The sequence below is a fragment of the Teleopsis dalmanni genome, chromosome X, assembly GCF_002237135.1.
Source record: "Teleopsis dalmanni isolate 2A chromosome X, ASM223713v2, whole genome shotgun sequence".
NCBI classification, from domain to species: Eukaryota; Metazoa; Arthropoda; class Insecta; order Diptera; family Diopsidae; genus Teleopsis; species Teleopsis dalmanni.
Genome location: NC_051848.1, coordinates 23465681 through 23492097, shown reverse-complemented (window position 1 = coordinate 23492097; position 26417 = coordinate 23465681). Strand labels below are relative to the sequence as shown.

At 29.9% G+C, this 26417-nt stretch overlaps 1 protein-coding gene across 1 annotated transcript in view; it reads left to right on the top strand.

Moving 5' to 3' along the window:
- Positions 1 to 26417, top strand: part of LOC119688241 (protein dachsous) — a 154234-nt gene that overhangs the window by 76005 nt on the left and 51812 nt on the right. The window contains exons 2-3 of the mRNA XM_038102921.1: positions 24147 to 24327; positions 25923 to 26408. Of these exons, the coding sequence (XP_037958849.1) occupies positions 24147 to 24327; positions 25923 to 26408 (667 nt within the window). The remainder of the gene's footprint in view (positions 1 to 24146; positions 24328 to 25922; positions 26409 to 26417) is intronic.

Genomic DNA, 26417 nt, shown 5'->3' with positions numbered 1-26417 from the left:
ACACATTAGTGTAAAAGATACAATTCAAGTGACGCCTAGTATCTTTGTATATGCATATAAAGCATTACTAGTCTTTTTTGTCCTTTCTTCATCATTATGCTTTCATAGCAGTTTATTAACAAAAATTACTTTAAATTACTTTATGTGACTTTTCAAGAATCAGTTTAGAAGAAGAAGCAATAACACACCATCTAGTAGTGTTTCTTGGTATTTCTGTTGATGTATTCTGGCTTAAGTCTGCATGCCAATAGAATCTTCATCTGCGAAAAGACAACCGCGTCTACGTTGACAGATTACCAGTATTTGAAGAACACAAATCTCTTTATCGACATGTTATTGAATACTATTAAGTCACACTCTCTATTTCAGGAGTTCTGTATATTTAGTCCTAATAAGAAAAATAAAGTCTATGTGGATTCTGATGTGTTACTTTTAGTTAAAATAAAACTTAATACATTTCGAAAACCCAGAACAAAATTTAATTTGTGTGTAGGGCGTATATAACTGACTTTACCAATATTGTTGTTGTAAATGTAAATGAACTGTCTTGCATATGACATTTTTTCAACGGATATATACATTTTTGAATCGAAAATGTTATAACAGATCAATAGTATATTGTGACGAAGAATAAAAATTCAAGCTAAATAATATAAATTTTTATCTTGATAAAAAATAATTGATTCCAAAAATAATAAAATATATAACAGTATTAAAAATATTGACTACTCCGTGAATATGAAATAAACACCCCAAACGAAACCTTTTGTAAAGATTATATTAAAATTATATATTGAACACCTTTAGTTAACGATTTAATTGCTTTTATACATTTCAGTCGCTCATTTTATACAGTAAAAGTGCAGTTAAATAGCACATTATTCATTATTACACCACAAAAAATTATGAAATAATAATTATGAATAAAGTTTTAAAGCAATGCTATTAAATATTTTTATATGATATTTAAAAAATGAATTACTATTTCTACCAACCTAGTCTTGTAACGCAATATTATAGATATTGTCGATGAAACAAATCCTTTAAGCGCTGATTGATTAACTATCGAGTATTGTAACGCAAAACTTTCTGTTAATTATTGAGAGGGAAACATGCATAAAGCCTTTGCCGAAAAAGCGGATGTCATATAAACTTAAAAATGAGAACTGATTTTTCTTAATTATTTCTAAAAGTATTTAATTGTAATATGTAATGTGTAGTGTATGTAAAGAATCAATTTCTTTATTTGCATTTATTTTAGTGAAATATATAAATATATATATATTAATACCACACTTCTGGTATTAATTTGTAGGATCACTGTCTTTACTTTAGTAACAAATTTATATATTATGTATTTGAGATGATTATGTTATAAGTTAAACGTATACCAAACTATTCTTAAGGATAGGTATTCGTAAACCAAAACGAAAAACTTTTATATTATATTTTTATTTATTGTTAATTAATGCAATTTTTTTTTGTTTTATCAAAAAAAAACATACGAAATTTTTTATTTTGAGAAGATCTAAAATTATTTTACTGTAACTTGTCAACTAATGATTGGAACGTCATTAAAATTGACATTCATTGTCATCATCATCATGACATTGATCTTATTGAGGTTGATGATGAAATGGATTTTACTTAAAAAGCGCCATCTATCAAAAACTCTATAGTTCACTACTTTATATCAATCGTGAGATGAGCTCAGAGACTCGACACTGACTATAACATGATTATCTCTGCGAAGAGCTTACAGTATTAAAAGTTTGCATATTAATCTCTTCATTGGTTAACTACAATACATCATCTCGAGTAAGAAATTTGTTAAAAATATTATAATAAATTAGGTTTTGCTTTATTAGTTTTTGTTTTGTTTTTGTCGTAAGTAAAATTTATTTAAGAATTATACAATTCATTTGGAAACTCATTTGAATACATAATTCATATTAATAAGCGATTAAGTTGGCAAATTGCTGTTGAAAAAATTTATTAAGCAACATTAAAAATGATTTACTGCGTTTATTTGATGAACTCAATAAAATATTAAAATTTTTATTTACCGTACGCGGTTGTAGCCCTTCCCTTCCCCCTCCCTTGTTTGTTAGTTTTAATTAAAAGAATAAGTGTAGCGAAGTAACGTAAAAGAGATCTTCATCCTTTCAAAAAAAAAAAAAAATTTTTTTTGTTTTTTTTTTCATTTAACGAATTTCCAATAAATTTAAAAGTCATCACAGTTATTAATAAAACGAAATCATTAATTTTATTAATAAAAAAAGAAGAGAAAAGAAGATAAAAAAACATGAGCATATAAAAGAACAACGGAAGAAAGACTGTCTTTAGAAAGGTTTGCCTTTTCATTGGTTTTTTTCTTATTCATGTAAAAATGAGGAAAAAGGATTTCTTAGATCGTCAGAATTGTGCTTGTGTGATTGTGGGTACAAGAAAGCGCCTCAAAGATAAGTGATCAAATAATAATGAAAATATATTGCTTTAAAAAAATAAAAATAAAAAAAAAATTTTTTTTTATATAAAATAAATAAAAATAGCATTTTTTTTTCAATAAGAAAAAAAATCAAAACAAATGAAAAAAAGTTGAGTTCGCTTGTACAACTCATAATATTGGAACCTGTGATCTTCGTGTTATAAGCTGCCTTATGGTGGAAAAGGTGTGTATTTGCCATAATTTGCCAAGGCAAACGCAAAATCAGCAGACAAAAGTTACATAGACGAGCAATAAACTGACATATACACTCAATCCACTCACTTGTTTATGCGGAGTACTCTACCTGCCTACATGGCTGGCAACATTGTTGAGTGACGTACTGAATGACTGACATCACGTCATCATGAACATCAACATCAACAACATCAGCAACATCAAATGTAACAACAACAACAACAACAATAATATACAAAAGCCAAAGATACATGGAATATATTTGGACTGAATAAATATTTTCACAAACGATATCAATCGATATGTGCACATATCATATCCCCACTTTGAAGTCTTTCCCTCATAAATCGAACGCCAACAAATGGCTTGGCGCTGTTCAGCGCAAAATTGAAGGGAAACATCAATTGCATTGATCGACATTTGGGCCAAGTTAATAACAAATTTATAAAAACTTAACCAAAAAAAACAGAGAAAAAGTTGGAGAAAAAAAAATGCATAAAAAAATTATAAAATTGAGTAGAAGAAAAAAATATTTTTTGTTTTGCAAAAAATTGAAGGTAAACTCTGTTATAGGCTGTTTAGCAAAGGAATTGCTATTTTTTGCAATAAAATCAGCGGAGGAACAACGTAACTGAATCTGAGCACAACATAAGTATTCATAAGAAAAAAAAAAAAATAAATAAAAGACGTTACCAGCACAAAAAAGTAAAATACAAAGAGCGAAATGATTTTTAATAAGCGATAAAGAAAAATGCTTATTGGCTTTTGTTTTGCTGCAGTCTTCCTCGTCGTCGTCGTTGTCGTCATCGTAGTCATCGTCGTCATCATCGTCATCATCATCATCATCATCATCATCGAACTGCTAATATAATTTCAGTTCCTACATATATTCAAGAAGAAGCAAAAAATGTTGGAATATGGCAAGCAAAAAGCCAACTCCATCATACTCATCATTTTTGGAATTGCTTTCAACACCAGTTGTTGGCTTATCCAATAATTTTCTGTACCTTTTTTTGTGAATTCCTCACTTTTTTTATTTTGGTTTTTGTTTTTTGGGAGGCTCTTCTCTACTCTTGGTCTGACCGTTCCTGGTGCAGTGCGAATGCGAATTTTTATTTCTTTTAATTGAACTTTAATGCAATCATAATTTTTTTCTTTGCTCTTATTTCTGTTCTGTAAAAGTTTTATATCCTTATTTTTCCTGTTTAGTTATTCAGCCGCAAAATGCTGATAAGAGAAATCATTGGATGCGTTAATTTGTTCATATTAAAAGTTTAATTTACTTTTTGAAATTTTATATTAATTTCGATAACATATCTGTAATTGAAAATCAAGCTATTTTTCTTCTTCCATTTCCAGAAATGCTTTTTTCATTAAAAATTCCATAAACATAGGATTTTAAGGGGTCTGAATCGACTAGTGGTTATAAAATAATAAATTTGTGCTATTAAAGCATTGTTGTTTGTAAGAATAAATGAATTTTCTCAAGCTATCATCTCTAAACATGGATACATTAGTCTGGTTTCCATAATACGGGATTGTTCATTTGATGGTTACAAAATTAAACATAAGTTGTCCATAATATTTCGATTTTATTTGAATCGTGTCATATGGTGTGAAATGCCATATTATACAAATGTCCTCCAACTCTTAAATCGAAGTCATAACTATAGTATTATCCTTTTCAGACAATTTTGATAACTTGCTGGCATATAGCTAGAAATATTACAACCATAAATTAACGAATACTCGTCCAAATTCGTCAAGAGTTTGCAGATAAAAATGAAACTTTGCTTAACCTAACAAAAATAAGTCCAGTAATAATAAACCTCTGATTCTTCGTATAAATTTTTTCATTTGTGTTGACGTCCAGTCGTGCAATTGTTAGACTGGAGTTCCATCGCCCTCATGCGCCTATATCCATCTTAGTTGTTATAGCCCCATACCCTCAGTACATCGCCACTAGCAGTACCCGACCAGCAGTGGTGTTTGGTCAATGTAATTATTTTTAACAACAAAAAAACAAAAATAACATAAATAAAGGAGGACATACTTACCTGCTTTACTTGAAAATGATTAAAAATAAATTTATATAAATAATTAAGTAAATACACAAAAAAAAAAACAAAAGGAGTGATTAAAAAATAAAATTAAAAATAAAAATAAAATTAAAATAAAATGGACCTGTTTTTTTTATAATGACTTCTATATATTTTTCTATCCGGCTATAGGTCACTTTTTGTAATATAAACAATAGAATAAAGATGTTGACAAAGATATAATTTTAATAATATTAATTTATGTTGATAGATCGTGATTCTGACGATGACTCTCACGGAGAGTGGAAATATAAAATATATTAAAAAATATTAAACAAACATTGAATTATTTAACAAAAAGTGACCTATAGCCAGATAAGAAATTATATAAAAACCATTATAAGTTTAAAATAAAAATAGAATTAATAAAAATACAGTATCTCTATCGTCCACATCTGATTGTGTCAGGGGAAATATCTGATGTGAAACTAAATAAAATATCAACAAATATTTGAAAAATAATGTTATGTCCTCAATTCTCTAAACAGTTTCTACTTTCGCGTTTCATCTGAGAACTACCCAGACTCATCAGAGGTCAAAGGTAAATCTCATAATATAATATAGTAATGATCAAAGATGTATATGTGTAATACAATGCCAATAACAAATATATTAGATAATATCAAAATGATGAAAATATAATGAAATAGATGATATCGTAATAATAAGATAAGTTAAGACATAGGTATATGTTAAGATATAAAATTGGCACTTAACATCTAACATTATGATGATTTCGCCCTTGCCAAAGACCTACTCTATTAATAACTAAAAAATAAATACTAACGCACACATGCGTAATATCATATTGCAGCTGTGGATACATGTCATGAGAACCCGACCTAGCATTAGCGACAAAAGAATCGTGTTCACTCCGTTTGTGTAAAGTTATAATATTATTGTTTAATAATTTAAGATCCATACTCCGAAAACTGGTTTTTGGCCCAATATATTCCTTTGTCAATTGTAAGTTCAACTTCGAGTATTTAAGGAAGCCATGTGGAGTGGAAATCTAGAAATTTTCTTACATAGACGAAATGAGTTTACACTGTGTCTACAAACTGCGGTGTTAAACCCGTTTCTAAGTAGAGCATGTAGTTTGGGATGTAAGTTGGTAGAAATATAATCCTATTTATAAAAAATCTTAAAAGTTGTTCCACTCTCTAACCCGAAACCATCAAATACAATTTTTATAGAGAACTGCAAAAATCGAATATTTAAGATAAGCAGTACGAATAAAAGTAAACTCGTCTAAAAGTAGTAAAGTAGCTGTTGAGCTTGTGAGATATACGATAACTCTCTTCATAGGATCCAAATCGTTTTTGTGTGGTATTCACTTATCAGACTACATTAGTACTTAGAAACATCCAATATGAACCGAAACGATTTAGAACGATTGGAAAGATCAAAGACAATCCAATTAGCTGAACTCAAATTAATTACTGGTTTGTTGACTACGCATAGTCATGTTAACTATAACCTTGGTGTTAAATGAACTGATGGTGTTAAAGAACTCTTCGATTCTAGGAAATGTAAAGTGAAATTTTCGCCCATTTTATCTGCTCGCGTCCTATAATTGAACTCGGCAGGAAACGACCCCACTACTTCTTTTCGATTTGTTTTGAACCAAATGAGTTAAAAGATATTGTTAGGGTTTTCATAGCGATTATATGTCCGAATTAGCTTAGAATGCTTTCCACATATAGCATAATAGGTCTCATGAATAGAGTAATATAGTAATGAATTATTATCTTTTCTAATAAGAATATTATTACCACAAAATTATTATTTTTTTTAAATTATTTTTGGTGTGATTGGGGTTTTTTCTACAGACGTATTAAGAGAATATACATGTAATATGTTTATACCAAAGCAAATCAGCTCAGAACATCCATGTTCAACTTGGCTCATATATAAAAATTTTAGGTGAAATTCATAAATTTGTCTTTCTCTTTTGAGAACAGAAAATTATCATTGAAACACAAATATCCTGAAAGTTTAAAGTAGTATTTACTTCCTGTATAACCGTCTGTCAATCCTTTTGCCTGGTACAGACAGTGGGCAAATTACTCAAGTTTATTAGTTAGAAATATAATTTTTTTTATAATATACATTTATAGGGCTCTAAAGGAGTTGATATAATACTACCAAAACCTGCATTGATGTTATACAAAACACAAAACTTTACTGTATTTCACTTTGTCCTACATAAAGGCAGTGCTTTACTTTTGTTGCAAAACTTCCACTGTAATAAATGCCATAATAATTGATTTTTTTTTATTCACCCAAAGTTGTATATTCATGGCCCATCGTTAATGAGCTCATCAAACATACCACAAAATGCATTATTTTTTTTTTAAATTACTATTTGTGGTGTTAACAAGTTGACACCACAGCTTCCTGGCACGTCCTTAGTTTTATTGACCGCAAAAAAGAATTGCATTTGCCTTATGCCGGATTGCTTTTCACTTATGCTTTATACTAAAAACTCACTTTTTCCCTCAAATATCTTTAAAAATACATTACATTATTCCTACTTCCCTTTAATTTCGTATTAATAAATAAAAAGAAACAAAAATAAATACAATTTCTTTGCGGTTAAATCTAAATTGAAATTGAATTTTTGTGAATCAAAAAAAAATTAATTTTTCATTTCCTCAAAAAACCCTATAATCGCTTTTTATGGTCTGGAAAAGAAACGAGCAAATTTTTATATAGATTCATATACCATAACAATTACTTCTTAAAATATATTATTGAGATGTTCTCATCAATGAATGATAATTGTCTTTTAAAATTGATGTACGGAAACCAAAAATTGTTCTGCTCCTTAGCGAATACGAAATATGATGACGTATGCTGAAGTTAGCGTAGCTCCATCTATACGTTAGTACTTGAACTAGAACTTTGACATCATTTTGATTCTTCATCTTCAATAACAAAATAACCGCAACTTCATATCGTTGTGGACATTTATTGCTTGTGTAGAAACTGTTTTAAACCGACATATCAGTTTATTTATTTAAAAATGGTTAAAATTGCATATCAAATATGGATTAAATTCTTTCTACAAAAAGAGTTCAGAAACATTAAAAATCATTACTGGAATGTGTAAGATAGATCTGGTTCTTTTAAAACAATGGTTTTTAAATGAGCTCAGAAACCAAACCTTGTAGACGACCCAAATGAAAGACATCTAAATACTGCATCAGCATCAGAAAACGACTCAAAAATGAAAGGTACTTGTAGTTGTTGCAGATCATCGATTAAACAAGAGGGATTCAGTAATATAATTGCAAGTATCGCATAGATTAATTCAAGGAATAAACGTAACGAAGTGCGAAACGGTTTTATGTCCATAAATCGACCAAGAAAATATTGGCCATGAGTTAATTTTCGATAGTCGCAGATTTTCTTTCCATTCTACAGGTTCCATTGGCTAGAAATTTCTCTTACACCGCTCAAAATGTGCTGGTAAAGTCAGAAATTGTTTTTCTTTTTTTTTTTTGTTATTTAACAATGTCTTTATTGAGTCCCTTTTATTGAAATCCTAATAGTATGTTTTAGAATCTTTAAAACTATTAATATTACATTACATATTATTTAATACTACAGTGAATTATAAAATGATTTGTAAATTATTTTAGTGGGCCTCTAAACAAGTAGCCGGAGCTTATTTACCAGATATCACGACATACTATTTGTCGTGAATTAGTTCAAACTGTGAAAAGAAACATCTCACACTTCAAAAACTTAATCTATTTACTTTAGAAAAGGTATGCTTTCCAGATTTTCCGGTAAAGAGAGATTAAGGACAACGAGTTTAGTTTAAGCTAAAAATGTTTATACATATCTATTCCACCAACTATGTTACTGAATATCTTAGCCTTGGGAGTAATACCATACCAGTTAATACAATCCATAGCGCGATTCCGATTTTGTAGGCACATCAATTTAGCAAAAAATTTAGTAGACGCAGCTATTTTAAGCAACACTTTCCGTGACTTTACAGCTTGCTTCGTAAGATATTGGCCATTTAGTGCCAAGTACATGTAAATTTTGCATTGGTTACACAAACAATGGATAACAATGGCGCAAATACTTGTTGGTGATTAGATTAGTTGCCTTGTGCCCAAAGTGCACTTGAGCTCAAATAATGGCCCTTTGTGATACCACAGCATTAGCTTTAGTTCAGAACTCAGCGTACGAGCAACCCTCCTCCATTAGGTAAAGATCAACCAATCTGACAATTTCAATAATTTTGCTAAGTTCCTTGTTTTCCAGAATGACAGTTCAATTAGGTCTGTAAGTATAGGGACCCCGAAGGTTTACGATCTTCTTCTAGCTAAAAATGTGCACTGACACATGAAGTGGAGTACAGTTTTCTGTTCATCCACAGAGTTACAACCACGACAAAAGTCATTATAGAATAGACCCAGTTTTATAACATGTCTTTCTATTATGCAGTTACCCATCACAGTTAGTCTTGAGATCTGACATCTGCTTCATTTGGCTTAGCTATGCTCAGGTATTTTTGTTTGATTGCCGATTTAACTGTTGTAAGAGGAACACCAATATCTGAGTAGTGCCTGTTAGGGATCAGAGTGCTTGTTTTGGGAGGCTCTATCGCCCTACAGTTATCCGAGACATTCATGACATGCCTAGCTAACACATTAAGGGAAACCCAGCATTCCCGAATTGTTAAAGATGTGACTTTATAAAATTTTTGCACTTTTTTTCTTTTCATCAGTTAATTTTTTTTTTTTTACAGGTACTGCGGTACTGCGGATACTGAATTGAAAGAAAACCATGAAAAAACCATTTAATTCAAATTTAAATTAATTTGATAAGTTAACAAAACAAGTTTACTGGTAGAAAGATATTCTCATAAACTTTTTAAGACTGTTTGGATCGCATTTGAAGCTTCTTCCTCCAAAATGATCTAGATTTCTAAAATTATATCTAAATAGTTAAAAATTTAAAATATCTTTTTCATCAAATTTTTTCATCCATTTTTATCCTAATACCAATTAAAGGATTTAGCTTAAAAGTTGTCGATTTGTTTGACATTCAAAAGATAATAAATCGATTACTGCCAAAGACTTGTGGGTGGATATAAGTTACAGAATCGATATTGTTTATTTAACATTATCTTAATGTGAACAGCAGCGGCTATAAAAATTGGTTAATTAAGCTTTCTAACATTAAACTGTTTTTTTCTTTTTTTTTTTTCTTTAGTGACCATTATCATAATTTATACAGATTTCATATTCTATGCTCAGAAATAACAATATTTTTTTAATTTAAATTTTGGTATTTCATATTTTTCTTATCAAATCACGAATAAATCAAATGATTAAGCAATCCTAATTGTAAGCAAACACATTGACTACAGAGCGACGTCTCTGGTCCATGGCTGTACTTTGCCAAACTTTTGCTTATGCAAATGGCAGGTGTTGCTTGTGTGAATTCGCCACAGACACGGCAACACCAACGCCACTTACTGCCACAAAATTTGCAAAAAACTAAAAAAAAATTATTTATTTTAATTTTTTTTGTTTTGTGTTTCAATTTATAATAAAAACTACTACAACAACAACAACAATGCCAACAATAACAACAAATCTTGAAGAAATGGAAAACGAAAATATTTTTGTGCCACAAGTTATTTGCATTAAAATTATTAGACTTCAATAAATTTATACCTCCAGGCAATTGTAAATGGTAACACTCCTCACAAGTCAGAACACTCTGCTTATTCCTCCGCCGAGGCCGCCGAGACCGCCGAGACCGTCGAGACCGTCTCGACGAATAGTATTTAAACACCAAAAATTGAAAATTTTAAAGCACAAGTACGGGTACTCGTACTCGTACTGGCACTGGTACTGGTACTTCGAAAAAATCTCATGCCATACATTAGTTTCTGCACCACAGCGTCAAAGTAAAAAACCGAACAAAAAAAAAATGAATATAGATAAATGTTCGTATAAATGTGCAGATACATAAGTACATATCCGTATATACTCGTATATATATTTATGTATATGCTTGATCAGATAATAATTGTTTCAAGTTACGTTTCCCGTGTACTCGTATGCTGGCTTGCAATTGCAAAAGAAATTATAGTGTTCGAAACTTGTACACACGTTACACGTTACACGGTTACTTGTAGGCTTATTGGTTGGTACTAGGCTTACCATTGCTGCCCGACGTACTAAGCCAAACAGCCGCGTTAAGCTAACTTGAGTTTAACTATGCGTTGGTTATGATGTAGCTGCTCCTACTTGTTGCTGTTAAACAGAAGGCCAAAGTATCTTATTTACCTCGTGTGTGAGTTCACTGTGCTTTTAAGGAGATGATGGGAAATTATTGCTGCCGCCGTATAGCCAAATAACCAATCGAACAGTTAAGCAACCAACCAGCAACTAACCAACAAACCAACCGAATAGCCAACAACCGATCAACTCGCATAATTTGTCTGAATGAACAATTATGAGATCGACGTGTCGGTTTTACTTTTTATTGTAATAATGCCGAATTCCAAATTTTCATTATAAGTTTTTCAATAATAATTTTTTTATTTTTTTTTTTTAAGTTTTTAGTTTTTAAATATTTAAATTTGTAAATTATGCTTTGCCAGTATTAATATTTTTTGAGCTTTTAAATAATAAATTTTAAGCTGAGTGTTGACTTTTTAATGATAGAAACAGACATTGCCGTATTTTTATTATAGACGTTATGAACAAAAATGGATGAAGACTATATAATAATATTAATATCGATACAGATATTTGAGCACTTAAAACATTATTGATGGATCATGCATCTTATAAACCTGACTTCGCACTCAATGACCCAATGTTTCCGAAAATTAAGAAAAAAATGCGTGACGAACATTTTTCTAACCCCGAACCAAACCCTGGTTTTGGAGATACCAACTTTAAAGTGGTAAAACTACTTCGAAAATTAGTTCAATCAAATGTAAAAATGTATTGATTAGCAGAGAGTATACTTCGATAAATTATAAACACATTTTCACTGATTAAAAACTATATCTTCATTATTAGGCGCAAAATTTAAAAGGCAGTCCTCGTATAAGTACTGTATGAGTTTGCAATAAAAACATATTAAATGAGTATTTTAACATATACGAGTACATTGCAATTTTGTGAAATAATTTATATATCATATAAAACGCATTATAAGGCAATTATGCCAGTTTTGAATAAATTAAGTAATTAACTTGACATATATTACAAGCGAGTAGTAAATAGAATAGATCAAGGTAGGTCTGAAACATATCAGTTTCAAAATGGACGAGTCTAGCAAACTTAATGAGTACAACATCAAAAGATGTTAAAAAGAGAACAAACAAAATGGAAATAGAAAAGTGGAACTCTCAAGACATGTGGTCTTATATACATAGGTAAACACTATATAGTATTGATAACTGACATTTAAGAAAGTCTGCATTTATATTAAACCACTGGGAAACTGTACTTAACGACAGCGGAATGACGAATGATGCTGAAAGTACTTAAAGTACTAATAGATGTCACAAAAAGTGAGTAACAGATAAATCGAACAACGAGGTCTTACGAAGTGGTTTGATTAGAATAAGTTATTACCGAAATAATCAAAGTTTTGATAGAACAAGTTGAGTATGCTGTGTTCACTGTGAATTTTACCGAATAAATAAAAGGACTGATGGATGTCACAAAAAAAGAGCAACAGATGAAACGAACAATGAGGTCTTACGAACTGGTTTCATTAGAAAAAGTTGTTGCACAAATAATAGAAGTGATGATAGAACAAGTTAAGTATGCTGTGCCGAACTAATAAAATAGGAGTAGGTGGATGGATGTCACAACAAATAAAACAAATTAACATCTCTTACCAAGAGGTTTAACTAGAACAAGTCGAACATTCATCGAACATGAAATTCGCAAACGACTTGCAAAAGCAAGAAAAGTATACCAAAAGTTGAACCACACATTTTTAGAAAAAGATATTTAGAAAAATATATTTCGAAAATAATACCAAACTTTGAATGTACAAAAACAATTGTCGAACCAATTTTATTGTATCTAGCAGAAAGCAAACACCAAAAGGCTTAGCAGAGTCACAGCTGTAGAAATCAAGTGTCTAGGGAAATTTGTGTGTGAAACTAGAATTAACAGAATAAAAAAGGATCGTATAAAACGTAGACAACGACTAGTATAGATCCAATATAAAATTCCCTAATCATCTGCAGAACGAAGACGCGTTGGATGTTCAAGGCTAGCATTGAGAAAGTAACTATAAGCTGGTTTAAAGATCGCGAAAAAGAAGAAAAAATCCAATTAGAAAAATAATGGCTTAAGATCGCCAAAAATAGAAGAGATCCTGAAATCTATTCTACGCTGCAATATCAATTAAAAGTTTAGGTAAAGATAAAGAAAAATGAAACATTTCAATATTTGTTGCCAGTAAAAAAAATTTAACAGTCATGGATCTACAAATTAAAAATTAAATTGCAATATATTTAAAATTGATTTTAAACATCTATTTAGACAAAAGATACTTAATTTTTTATATAAACTATTGTTTTCAATAGAGAGATATCGTTTTTTTGAACAGTAGTAAATTTTAACAACAAAAATTTTTATTATTTTTAATTAATTGAACTTTTGGCTGATCATACGGCTGTTTCGGGTGTTGCCAAATACTCATCATCAGTGGTCTTGGAATTATTTCTTTTACTTAATTATTCGTAAAGAATTTTTTAAGACTGCAAGTAGCAAGGGTTAAACTCGTGCCCTGTCAAATTGGAAGCTCAGAGCCAGTATGCATTAGTCAATTGACCCAAAAACTTTTTTTCTGGAGTTTTGTTAATTTGTTGTGAAAGTTCTTTAACAAATTCACTTATAAAATAATTTAATTAATTAATCATAGTTATTTTTTATTGTTAAATTTTAGTACTATTATTTTGTAGAGGCATTTTTTATTGAATGTTTTAATAAAATAATAAAATATTGTATAAAATAAAATGATTACAAAATAATAACAATTAGATGTTTAAAAATACTTATATGTTATATATAATTACCAACACCGCGTTATCAAATCTCAGAATGGTTACAGACTCCTCGGGGAGGTATGCAGATCTGAGTTCAATTATTGCTTAGTCCGATAAAGTGATAAACAATAAACCAGTCAAGGCGTAAAGAGGGGTTTTAAAAATACCTAAAGTAAAAGTGCTCAAGTGCACTGGCTCAAATAGCATCAACATAATAATAATAATAATATATGAATACATATATATATTTTACTAAAAAATATTATTACCCAGTGTAAAAATAAATCCTTTCTTGTTTGTTTTGTTAAGTTCTATATCTATCCTTGATTTTTTTGACATTTCTCCAACTAATTAAATAACATATAAGGTAATCATTTTTGATGCTATGAATACTTTATTGCATAATTAAGTAACTACTGGTTCTACTTAGTATACGAACTTCCATTCTTGAAAAAAGGAAAAAATAATAACAAAAACGTATGATATATGTATGTAGGTATATATAAGACTATGTATATGAATTACTCAATGTCTGTCCGTCCACCAACGCATTGTGACAATTAGCATGTTTTATTACAGCAAGAAGCAGACATTCTCAGTGATGTCTCAGCAACTGCAGATTCTGTGGTCACATAAAGACTATCTTTTCTTCTTTCATTTATTATTCCTTGAAGATGTGATTTATATATAGTATAGAATTGTGTCGTTTTAAGGTTTACTGCTTACTGATTTTCTTTGCTTATTTTTATTTATTTATTTATTTATTTATTTTTTGTAATATTTAGGTTTATGTTTACGTTGAGATTAATGTTACGCCTTTAAGATTTCTGGTATTATTTCATAGTTGTGCCAGTTATGCAAAACTGCGTTTGAGTACGACGGCTTAATCCATTAATTTCCCAAAAATCACAAAATGATATATTTTATTCACAAAACAACAACAAATTTTTAAATTGCATAAGCGTATCAGTGTAACCACATTTCAACTTCGAATAACTAAAATTCAAAAAATTCATTAAAATTATGCAAAAAATTAAGACTTTAAATTAAGAAGGGGAATTTGATAGTAGTACGAGGGAAACTCTAGCGGTGTACCTACCTACCTACATCGTGTGATAATTTGTTTAAAGCTACCACTTGAAATGGCTTTGGCTTAAGTCATTTGCGTTTCTCGACATAAGATATATTTTATATAGGAAATTCGCAATAAAATTGAATTTTATATTGATGAAGTAATCGAGATTATTATTTTTCATACGACACTTCAATTTTAAAAAATTGATAAGATACTCGCTTATTAAAAGGAATTTTAATTTTTAACTTTCGCAACAACTTTAAATATTTTTTAAAGTGACATTTCGTGAGGAAAATGTTAATGTAGCTATTAAAAGAGATATTCCTAATTACGTATAGTATTTTAATGTTATGTAGTATATATAGATATAGTAATATGTATTTTCAATTTTCTCTTAAAGGATCTGCTTTTTAAGCAGTGGTATGTGATAATTATGATGTCTTAGATACTATACAAATTTACTTACTGAAATAGTTCTGACAAAGACTTTTTACTAATTAATTTATTTATTATATATTAAATGATTTGTAAGGAAATCCTAAGGGATTTAAATTATTTACAGAATTTTAGATTGGAAACTATTATGAGAGTCATTGTTTTTGTGAGCATTAGTAAACCTGAATAATGTTATATGTATGTGACAGCCGATATTTTACTATAAGGTTTGAAATTTTTGACTGCTATCTTATTTAGAACAATTTGTCATTAAAGTTCAATTTATATTCGTTACAATCCCCTGATAGTGACTATTCAGTGATTTGATAGTGACTTTTTACTGGGAAGTTCATATTTTTGACTACTACTTTAGCTTTTTTTTATTAAAACGCGATTTAAATTCTTTACAGTAATTTTATAGTAACTTTACAGTGACTTTACAGTGACTTTACAGTGACTTGGTAGTGACTTAACAGTGACTTTTCAGCAATTTAACAGTGACGTGACTTTTTACAGAAAAGTTTGATTTTTTTGACCATTAACTCAGTTAAAATAACTTGTCATTAAAGCGCCATTTATGTTCTTTACAGTAATTTTATATTGACTTGATAGTGACTTGATATTAACTTTACAGCGACTTAACAGCCACAGTGCCTTTACAGCGACTTGACAGTGCGGTTACAATGACTTGACAGTGAGTTTTTAGTGATTTAGCAGTAACTTTGCAACGACTTAACAGTGCCTTTACATTCACATGATAGTGTCTTTACAGTGGTGTGACTTTTTACTCGGATGTTTGAGATTTTTTAACATTGCATTATTTAAAATAATTTGTCATTAAAACGTGATTTATGATCTTTGCACTGACTTAACAGTAATTCAATTTAAAAGATTCCTTAAAAGATCCCTTCTTTATAACTGTGAAATGTTAAAATAACGGGTTTAGTCGAGCATTTGCAATGGAGTTTAATTGTTTACTCAAGGACAAGGTTTGTGAAGGTCGTCCAAAATCAGTTGTTATCCGAGAGAACTTAGAAGTTGTGTAAAACTATAATGTAACAGCCTATACGTTTAAAGAAATGTTAGTTTTTTTTATTGTTATCTTTTCACTTCTTTTCGAATCCTTCTAATATTTAAATGGTCTCTTTTCTTCATAAGACGCATCACTTTTAGAGCTTAAAACAAAGCTTTATTTTTTTTTTTGTTATGTTGAGTTTTTATAGGAGAACACAATATTGTTCACACTCTTTTTCATTGATCACTCAGACGATCGGTGCTTTGATATATTTGGACATCTTATCAATTTCACTCAAAATTTATGGCAATCTTAACCTTTTTTAAGGCATTACACCATCTTTTTTGTCCATTTTGTCCATATGCATGCATGTGTGTATTTTATTTCTGATGGCAAATATATGCCGTTCCTAGATTTCTCTATATATTTATATACCTACATATATGTATGTATGGACATATGTGCGATATTATAAGAGAGTGCAGATGTAATTGCAGCCGCTCCAAAACTTGTGCAACAACAAATTTCACTGCTTTATTTTTAACTTAATGCTTCGGTATGCACTTCTTTGACTTTGCATTTAAATCAAAATTGATCAAAGAATGTAATTTTAACAAATTTTGTTTTAAGATTTTTTATTTTTTATTTTTTTCAAATTTTGATTTGAAGTTGTATCTAAAGTTGAAGTTGTGAAGTTGAGGCTGGAGCTGAAGCTGGAGCTCGAGCTGAAGCTGAAGCTAGAGCTGGTGCTGGTGCGGAGACTGCAACTATAGTTGAATGTGTAAGATTTCGCAATTTAAGTAAAAACAAAAAAGGCGAGCGAAAAAAATAAAAGAAACCAAGAAATAATAATTTAATTTTCCGGTATAGATTATTTAGCATCATGAGTGCATCTCGGGTAACATCACCACATTATACTCCATGCTGCCACTAGATACTGCCTTATGCCATATGCCATGTCCCATGTGCCTCATGTTAAGTTCTAAGTGCGTTTAATGCATTTTATTCGTATATGAAGCTTTTGCAACATGCAGCATGAATAAAAATTTTTTATTTAAAATCAACTCAACATGCTTGTACGTTGATGTTTAAAAAAATTTATCTTGTAAATTTGTTATTTGATTTATGTTTGTTGTGTAGGCAACATTGATTCTCTCTATTAGTTTATTCGGTTGGGGATAACAGCTAAATTTTCTACAAACACAAACTCAACATATTGTTGCAAAAATATTTGTGGAAATTCCTTTAGATTTCACAAAAATTAACGCAAAAAAAAAATATACAAAAAAAACAAACAAGTTTAAGTAATTTGAAATATCGATAATCGTAAGTAACATTGACTTTTAAAGCATAAAACTAAGAACACCTAAATGCTTATAATTAAATTAATATTATATATAAGTCCAGTTTTATAAGTTTTTTCGAAGTTCAAAACCAACTTACGCTATATTCCAAATACCATTGATGATGTACACTTCAAGATATCCGAAACCGCTGTGTGATCAGCCGAAAAGAATTCAACTGACTAAAGTTCTTTTTCTTGGATTCGAAAATTCGCTCACTATCACCACATAATGCTGTGAATTTTTTAATTGTTTGAATTTTTGGCTGACCCTACAACAGTATTTCCATATACAGACTTTCAAAATCGGAGGCAACTAGGTGCCAACATTATTAGTCCATATTGAGACATCAGCAGAAAAGTTCAAAATATAGCCGAGTTCTTGAAATAACTATATAAAACTGTTGAGTGAATGTAATATATATGCAATTAGATAGATATTGCTTATTTTACTATGCATTCATTATCTGTTTAAAATGTTCGATTACTTCGTTTATTTACAATAAAAAATTTATATTAATCTCTTACCAATATATAAAATTAAACAAGTTGTAATTAGAATTTTTTAAAGAACTGTCATTGACTCATCTTTTATATATTTTGAAGCTCAGACTCAGTGTTTATTAGCCAACTGACCTACGGCCGTACTTGACTTAAATGTTCGAACTCGGAGTTTTTATTTTGAATTGTATAATTTCAATACTATTCCTTTAAAATCTGGCTCTAAGCTTTAAATTTGGTAGGGTACGAGTTCAGTCTCAAGTACTCTTGGTACTTGCAGTCTCAAAATTACAAATAACTAAATATAAGAAATAATTCCAAGATCACTGATGATGGATATTTTGCAATACTCGAAATAGTTTTATGTTCAACGAAAAATTCAATTATTTAAAAATAAATAAAAATATTGTTGTTGCAATTCACTACTGTTCGAAACTTCTTTATATCATAATTATACAAGTTTTTTAAAATTCACCAAGCTTAGAGCTTTTATAATATAATATAATTTGTAATATAATTTATAATAATTATTGCAATATAATTATATATATTATTATATATTATATTGTATTATTATATATTATAATAATTATAATATATTTTATGGTATTATATTAATATAACCAAACCAGTAATTATTCGAAAATTTTGTTATTCTATTTCGATTATATGGTTTCCTACTCCATAAAATATCTAAAACTTTGCTTAATTGATGTTACATTTGCTATATACAGAATAGATTATTTTATAAGTTTTATATGATAGTGCTGAAAGAAAATCTGAAAAAAATTATGAAAGAAAAAAATGAAATATTACTTGTGTTTTAAATTAAAAGCACTCATAATAAACTAGTGTCAAAAGATAAAATGGAATATAACATAATAGAAATCAACTGGATTTCAAACCGCCCACGGAATGTAGCACTGCTACAATAGCGTGTCTATTGTACTAGCGACTAATCCCAAACAAACAGAAGATACTCAGTCCTGATGAACTCATCCTAATATTATTTGAAAATAGAAGCTTCCGATTTTTAGTATATTATTAGTCTTTGTTTAGATTAAAGTCATCAGGTAACCTACCAACAATCTATACTTCATTTTTCTATAGGGATGCTAAGTTTTCAGTGTAGTAGTTTTCCGGAGTGTGGTGACAAAACTGATTTCTTTCAGTTTTTATCCACATTTCGCGATTAAAGTTTGAGGTGTGAATCAATCAAATATCTTAAGTTTCGATCCACAGAATTGTGTTTCTAATTCAGTCTTTGCGAAAGAATACTCGACCTTATTGCAATTGGTGATTGCACTGTGTAACAAATAAGATGTTTTTCACCAAATTTTAAAATATTCAATTTTAAGTAACATATTCTATGAAAATAATCACATAAGAATTCTTATTAAAATAACTACAATTAACAATAAACAAATCAAAGCACAGATACACATAATCTCAACAAAAATAAAAAAAAAAAAAAACAAATTCACATAAAATTTGAAATTTATCTAAACACGATTATTGCATTCATTTATGCATTCATCATTATGATAATCAACAGTAAAGAAAGTAACAACGGCGGAAGAAATGCAACTTAAAGTTGTGCATATGCCCGCCTGATCAACTGTCTGTCCAACTGCTCGCTTGTCCGTCTGTCCACACTCTAATGTAACTATAAACTATGTATCTGCATGCGCAGATACATTTAAACGCATTCATATCCGTAAATTGCATTCGAATGAAATGTTTTTTGGTCAGATTTATAAAGGTCATCGAACGCATATGCAACAGTTGCCGCTTCGGGCAACTGGCAACTGGCAACAGACAAGAGACTAAACTGTGCATAGATCCAAGCTCAGCTTCAAACTCTACGAAATGCTGAGTTGTTTACGTCATTGCGTGGCTTAGCTGCTTGGTGCAATGGAGTTTTTATTTCGATTTCGTTACTATTAACAAAAAATCCAAAAAATCCAACAAAAAAAAAAAATAAATAAATGAAAAAAATAAGATACAAAATACCAACAGGAGGAAAATGTAAATGATAGAAAAAAATATTCGTGTTGATGCGGTTGAAGTTAAATTTGGTGTTGGGGGGTTCCTGTTGCCCACAGGCTTATTGAATAGTAAATGCAAATGTAACAAATACAATTTTACTTCTGATTTATCAATTCCAAAGATTTTTTGTTTTTGTTTTTGTTTTTGTTTTTGTTTTTTATTTTTCCTGAAGTATTGCGAAATTCACTCTTCAATTTGATTTCGCCTAAAATATACCTATGAAATGCAGGGAAATAAATTCGAAAAGTAATTGAAAATAAGTAATTTTGCATAAATCAATACGTGAACATTTGTGCCAATTTCGTGAAGGTTTTTTTAGTTGTTGTTGTTGTTTTTGATGTACTTTGATTTCTTCACCAGCTGCAAACAAAACGGATTATTTTCAAATCATAATCCAAGATTTACGAGACAATAACAAATAAAAGAGGAATCTCCATAAATTTCAGCTAAACAACATTTAGAAAAGTATAGATTCATATTTCAAGAACAACAATTCAACTATTTAAATATTATATCGAATATATTCCATATATATCTACTTATACACTTAGCAAATATAATATATATAAGTATTATTATTATTGTTGGGGGATGTCGTGTCTATTATGCCCCTTCTGGGCTTAGAGTAGCTCCTTAAGGTCTGTTGCGTCAATAAAAAGTAGTGTAGAAACTATCTTATTACCTCTTCCGTAAAAATATACAACCAACAGTGATGAGAAGGCGTTAGGAGCATTCGTGAGAAAAATTCTTCGGAAGATCTATGGTCCCTTACGCGTTGGCGACGAGTATCGAATTAAATAGAACGATGAGCTGTATGTGCTATACCGCGACATTGACATAGTTAAGCGCATAAAAATTCAGCGGCTACGCTGGCTTGGTCAAGTCGTGCGAATGGAAGAAAGTGCTCCGGCTAGAAAGGTATTTGATTTGGTACCCGCAGGTGGTAAACGCGGTAGAGGACGTCCGCATCTTCGGTGGAAGGACCAGGTGACTAACGATTTGGGGGCGCTCGGTACTACCAACTGGCGTCAGAAAGCAACTAATCGCGCTGACTGGCGGAGGCTACTCGACGCGGCCAAGGACGACACACGTCTGTAATGGCCAACTAAGTAAGTAAGAATATACATTCCCAGGAGCCTCTTTTGTATGTGCATTGGCGCAATGCATTCTAACAACACATGTGTGGCCGACTCCTCATTCTCTTCACAGAATGTACAGTTTGCATTCGTAAGTATACCCAGTTTTGTAAGGTGATTTTTTTGTCTACAGTGATCTGTTAGGATTCCTGTGATGATTCTAAGTTTTTCTTTTGTTTATATATACATATAGTTCTTGAGAACTGCTAGTTGTTATATGTATACTCCGAATATTCATAATATGCACGCGAAAAGGTAAATGAGAAAATAAATAGAAATCTTGTTAGTAAGACACATTCAGATATGAATTATTATGTATTATTATTCATTTCTTAATTCCATTTCAAAATACCGATTTCTTTATGGGAGTGGTTTGCAACCAGTGAACCACGATATGGTTAAAAATTATCCGTGAATCAAATTTAACAGATATGGATACATAGCTTGTTTGTCCACACTTATAAGAGACCTCACTTATTAGAAAATAATTACAAAAAATGTCCAAGTAATTGTGTACCTAATTTATATCCTATATAATTATCTATGGGCTTATACAATTTATTATATATTATACCACAGATGCATAAAACATTTTAAATAATCATAAAGTTTATTATTCTTAAACTTTGTGGTCATAGTGTACCTATATCATAGTGAACAAACGTCAAAATGGTATCTCTACACATATACAATATATAATGATTACATTATTCGTTATATAGGAATATCATTAATAGAAATTTGTCATTTGTTAAATTAAGAACATTGCATCTTTTATATGCATACGAGTTATGCATTCGTTATATAAAAAAGTCGATGGTTTAATATATATAACTGAAAAAAAAATAAATATGAAAGTTCCAATGTTCCTAATACCACATGTTTTCACTGCTTGCTTAGTAAGTTGCTAAATGATTTTAAGATTTTATCGTTTCTATTGGCATAAGTTACTTATTGCATGTAAAAGAGGTTTTATGTGTCAGAAAGTGCTTTAAAAGTGCTTTTTTTTGTTTAAATAAACTTCACTTAATAATATATCACACAAAAAATTAAATATATAATTAATATTTTAAATCATTAAATCGTATTTTATGAATATATTATATATTCAATTAATGAAAACAAAGATTTAATAAATATATGCTTTCTCAGTATGTTTGTTTATAGCTCAGCTGTTGCTTGTTAACATTTTGCATATAAAACATATTACAAATAATTCAAATTTTGGGTTACAATACCCATCATCAGTGAGTGGTCTTGGTATTATTTCTTATATGTAATTAATCGTAAATAGTTTTTTGAGACTGTAATTTCTACGAGTTTTTAATTAACACCATGTACGTACTTAGGATGTGCTGTTCAGAAAGCCATTGCTGAAATAAGTGGACTATTGTACGAAATGTTTCAACAGCCAGTCTATTTTCCATATTGAGATCCCTCGATCTTAACGTGGGAAATGATATGCATCTAAGGAAGATGTGCTTTTTACAGTAAAGAAATATTTTTTAGATGTTTAAGACAAACTCTACAGATAAAGAATCTGTGAACTGAGAGATGATTTATATTAAAAAATAAGTCATTCCATTTATCGTTTTCATTCCAACAGATATAGTAATTTTTTTTTAAACAACTTGGAACAAAATCACTATGAATGTAGATAATGACATAAATCTTTGTAGTAATATAACCAAGCTCTGAGACATCACTTTGTAAAGACAAAGATAATAGAAACTACTCACAGATAGCCTATATATTTATTGCAATTTTTTATGTAAAATCGGCTTCTGTAAGAGTTTGATATTAACTAGTAATTAAGTTCAAATTAAGTTCATGTTAAAAAAACTAAATAATTATCCTGTCTTAAGATTCTTCGTTTGTGATGATATTTGCAAGCTCAGAAAAATCTTTCAATTCTTTTGTCCTTAATGTCTGAAATTCAAATTGCTACAGGCAATTCTTATTTCCGAAAGTACGTGTATTTCTTTACAGTTGCTGTTTAGGAATAAAAATTTTATATAAATTACTTTTTAAATACTGCAATAAAGCCTAAAGTTTTTGAGAAACAATGCCAAATGCCATGCCAAATAAAAATGTGCTGAAACTTAATTGGATTAAATGTGAAATAAATAACTTTTAATCGAAAACAGAAATGCAATAAATTATTTGCCATAAAATATTTTCATAAAAGCGCATTTCTGAAAAATTTGTTAATTTTATAAATTTATTGAAAAATTGATTGGATTTAAGTTACTAGATTTTTTATACGGTCCGTATAAGACTTCTCAATTCGTTTAAAGAAGACTTGCTGCCTTTAATAGGTAGCAATCTGTGTTAAAGATAAAAGTTCTAACTACATTCGGCATTTTTTATAATAAGAAAATAAAAGTCTCTTATATAGTGTCCTTATATAGCATACTTTAATATAGAGACATCATGTAAAGAAAGAAAAACAAATAATCTAAATAAACGCTGACTATAAACCCTAAACGTGGTATGTGAAAGTAGAATGTACTCTTTCATTCGCTCAAGAAATGAAAGATCATGTTTTCCAAAAACCAGCATATATATCTTATACTGGAATAGAGAATATATATATATATTATATGTAGTAGTTTTTGCTTTAAGTACGTTTCATAAAACACTTATAAAAAGATATATATACTTACTTCTAATATAAAAATATACATTATAGTTAATTAATAACAATGTTTTCAAATCAATTTATTCATTATACTATATATTGTCTCTTCTAGGTGTCAGCAAGTGATCCAGACTGCGGTGTTAACGCAATGGTTAACTATACCTTGGGTGAAGGTATTAAACATATGAAAGAATTCGAAGTGCGTTCATCATCTGGCGAAATATGTATTTCTGGAGAACTTGACTATGAAAAACGTAATTCTTACGAGTTCCCCGTGATTGCAACCGATCGAGGTAAGTTTTCTAAAGAAAATTTTTTCAATACATCTAACATACATATTAATTCTTACGTAAAATACTAGATTTAAAGATTCTTATACCCATTACTACTAGGATTCAAATAGAACAAAGATAAACCATAGAACCAAGTACAAAGTGTCTTATAAAACACAACTCTATTAAAGGTTAAAAATTCTGATAATTGACTTGACAAAGGTTTGGACTTATTTCAAAGGACTAGTATAATTCAAAAGTTTTATTTGTGTTTGGCAACAAAAAAATTAAAATTTTTCAATCGAAATATGGAACTAATGGAACTAAGAGACGCATATTTCTATAGATTGTAAAGTTAAACATCTATTCATTTTATCACTTTCAACTTTTCGATTGACAGAGAACTAACTGATCAAGGACCTACAGATATCATTGACTATTAAACGGTTTGGGATTCAAGTACCTACAAATATTATTGATTATTGTAAGGTTTGAGATCTTAGGCTAATAGATATTATTACGTTAATCATGTGGCATTATTTATCCATAGTAGTCTATAGGACTTTATTCAAGGTTAGCGCACCAAATAAATAGTTATCAAAGCCCTTCATTTAATTTTTAGCTTCGTCTTAGAAGCTTTTTCGTAAACACAACGTGGCTTGTTTAGTTTTGGATTATGTGCTTGAGTTAGTCACTGATTATAAGAGCAGCATCACTACATAATTCGTTTAAGTACTTTTCATTATCATTCCTTTCTCTCAAGTGCCTAAGTAGTTCTAAGCTCAGAGCTTAGCGTCGAAGCATAGACGTAACGAATCATTGGCTATAAAAATGAAACATCGCTTTCATTATTACATACATTCGTAGGTAATATTGCGAATTCTATACATTATGTTTGGACTTAAATAATGGTGAAACAGATTTCAGGCTAACAGTCAGTTTATTTAATTTATACTCCAACTCTAACTCATACTCTAACTGTTCATCAGTATGTTATTCGATTAAGTCGTTAGCATTAAACTTTATCAAAATTCGATCCACATAATTTGAAGAGGAATTTCATTTCCTTACAACAAGGGATGATAATCTGTTACTTCATCATATTCTTCATCATATTCAGATAGTATGCCGATGCGACTCATCAATAAACTCAACCCCAACGTTAGATCGATGCTGCTGAGAAAGAACATCTCTCTTTAGGAGAATTAGTTTCGTTTCTTGACGATTCTTGAACAATATTTTTCTGCTATTTTTGCTTCATTAAATAGAATTTTTTTTATAAGTAAGTCAAGTGTTTTTACAATTAGCCTCCAGTTCGCAAAAATATAATTTTTAACAAAATACTTTTAATGAAGTAACTTAAACTTATTAAAAGAAATATCTTTATAAATATTTTGCAAAGTTGAGAATTTCTTCAACTAAATCTTATTATTCATGTTTTAGAACATTACGAGTATTTATTATTTCTTGAATTTAGCTTAGGAACTAGACCTTATTTGATTACTTCTTTGTCATCTTCTACATTTGTTTGATTTTCTTTAAAGTATTGTCGTTTTTATTATTATTAATAAATAATGAAAAAATGTTTTTTAATCATTTATTTCATATTCTTTCAGGTGGTCTAAGTACAACGGCTATGGTTAAAATACAATTGACTGATGTTAATGATAATCGCCCAATTTTCTATCCACGCGAATATAACGTTTCGCTACGTGAAACATCGAGCGCTACCGCATCCACTATACCTATTGTTTCTGTTGTTGCAACAGATCCAGATTCAGGTCGTTTTGGTACGGTTTCATATCGCATTGTGTCCGGCAATGAGGCTGGCATATTTCGTATTGATCGTGCAACTGGTGAAATATTCATCAATCGTCCAAATATGCTATCGGGCCGCACACAACCCATGCACATGCTCAACATATCGGCCAGTGATGGCGGTGGCCTACGTACCTCAATGGATGCAGTCGTATTTCTAAGCATAATCGATGCAACACAAAGACCACCAATATTCGAGAAACCACGTTACAATTATTACGTAAAAGAGGATGTGCCACGCGGTACGGTGGTGGGTGCTGTGCTGGCAACCAGCAGCGATTCAGGTAACGAAC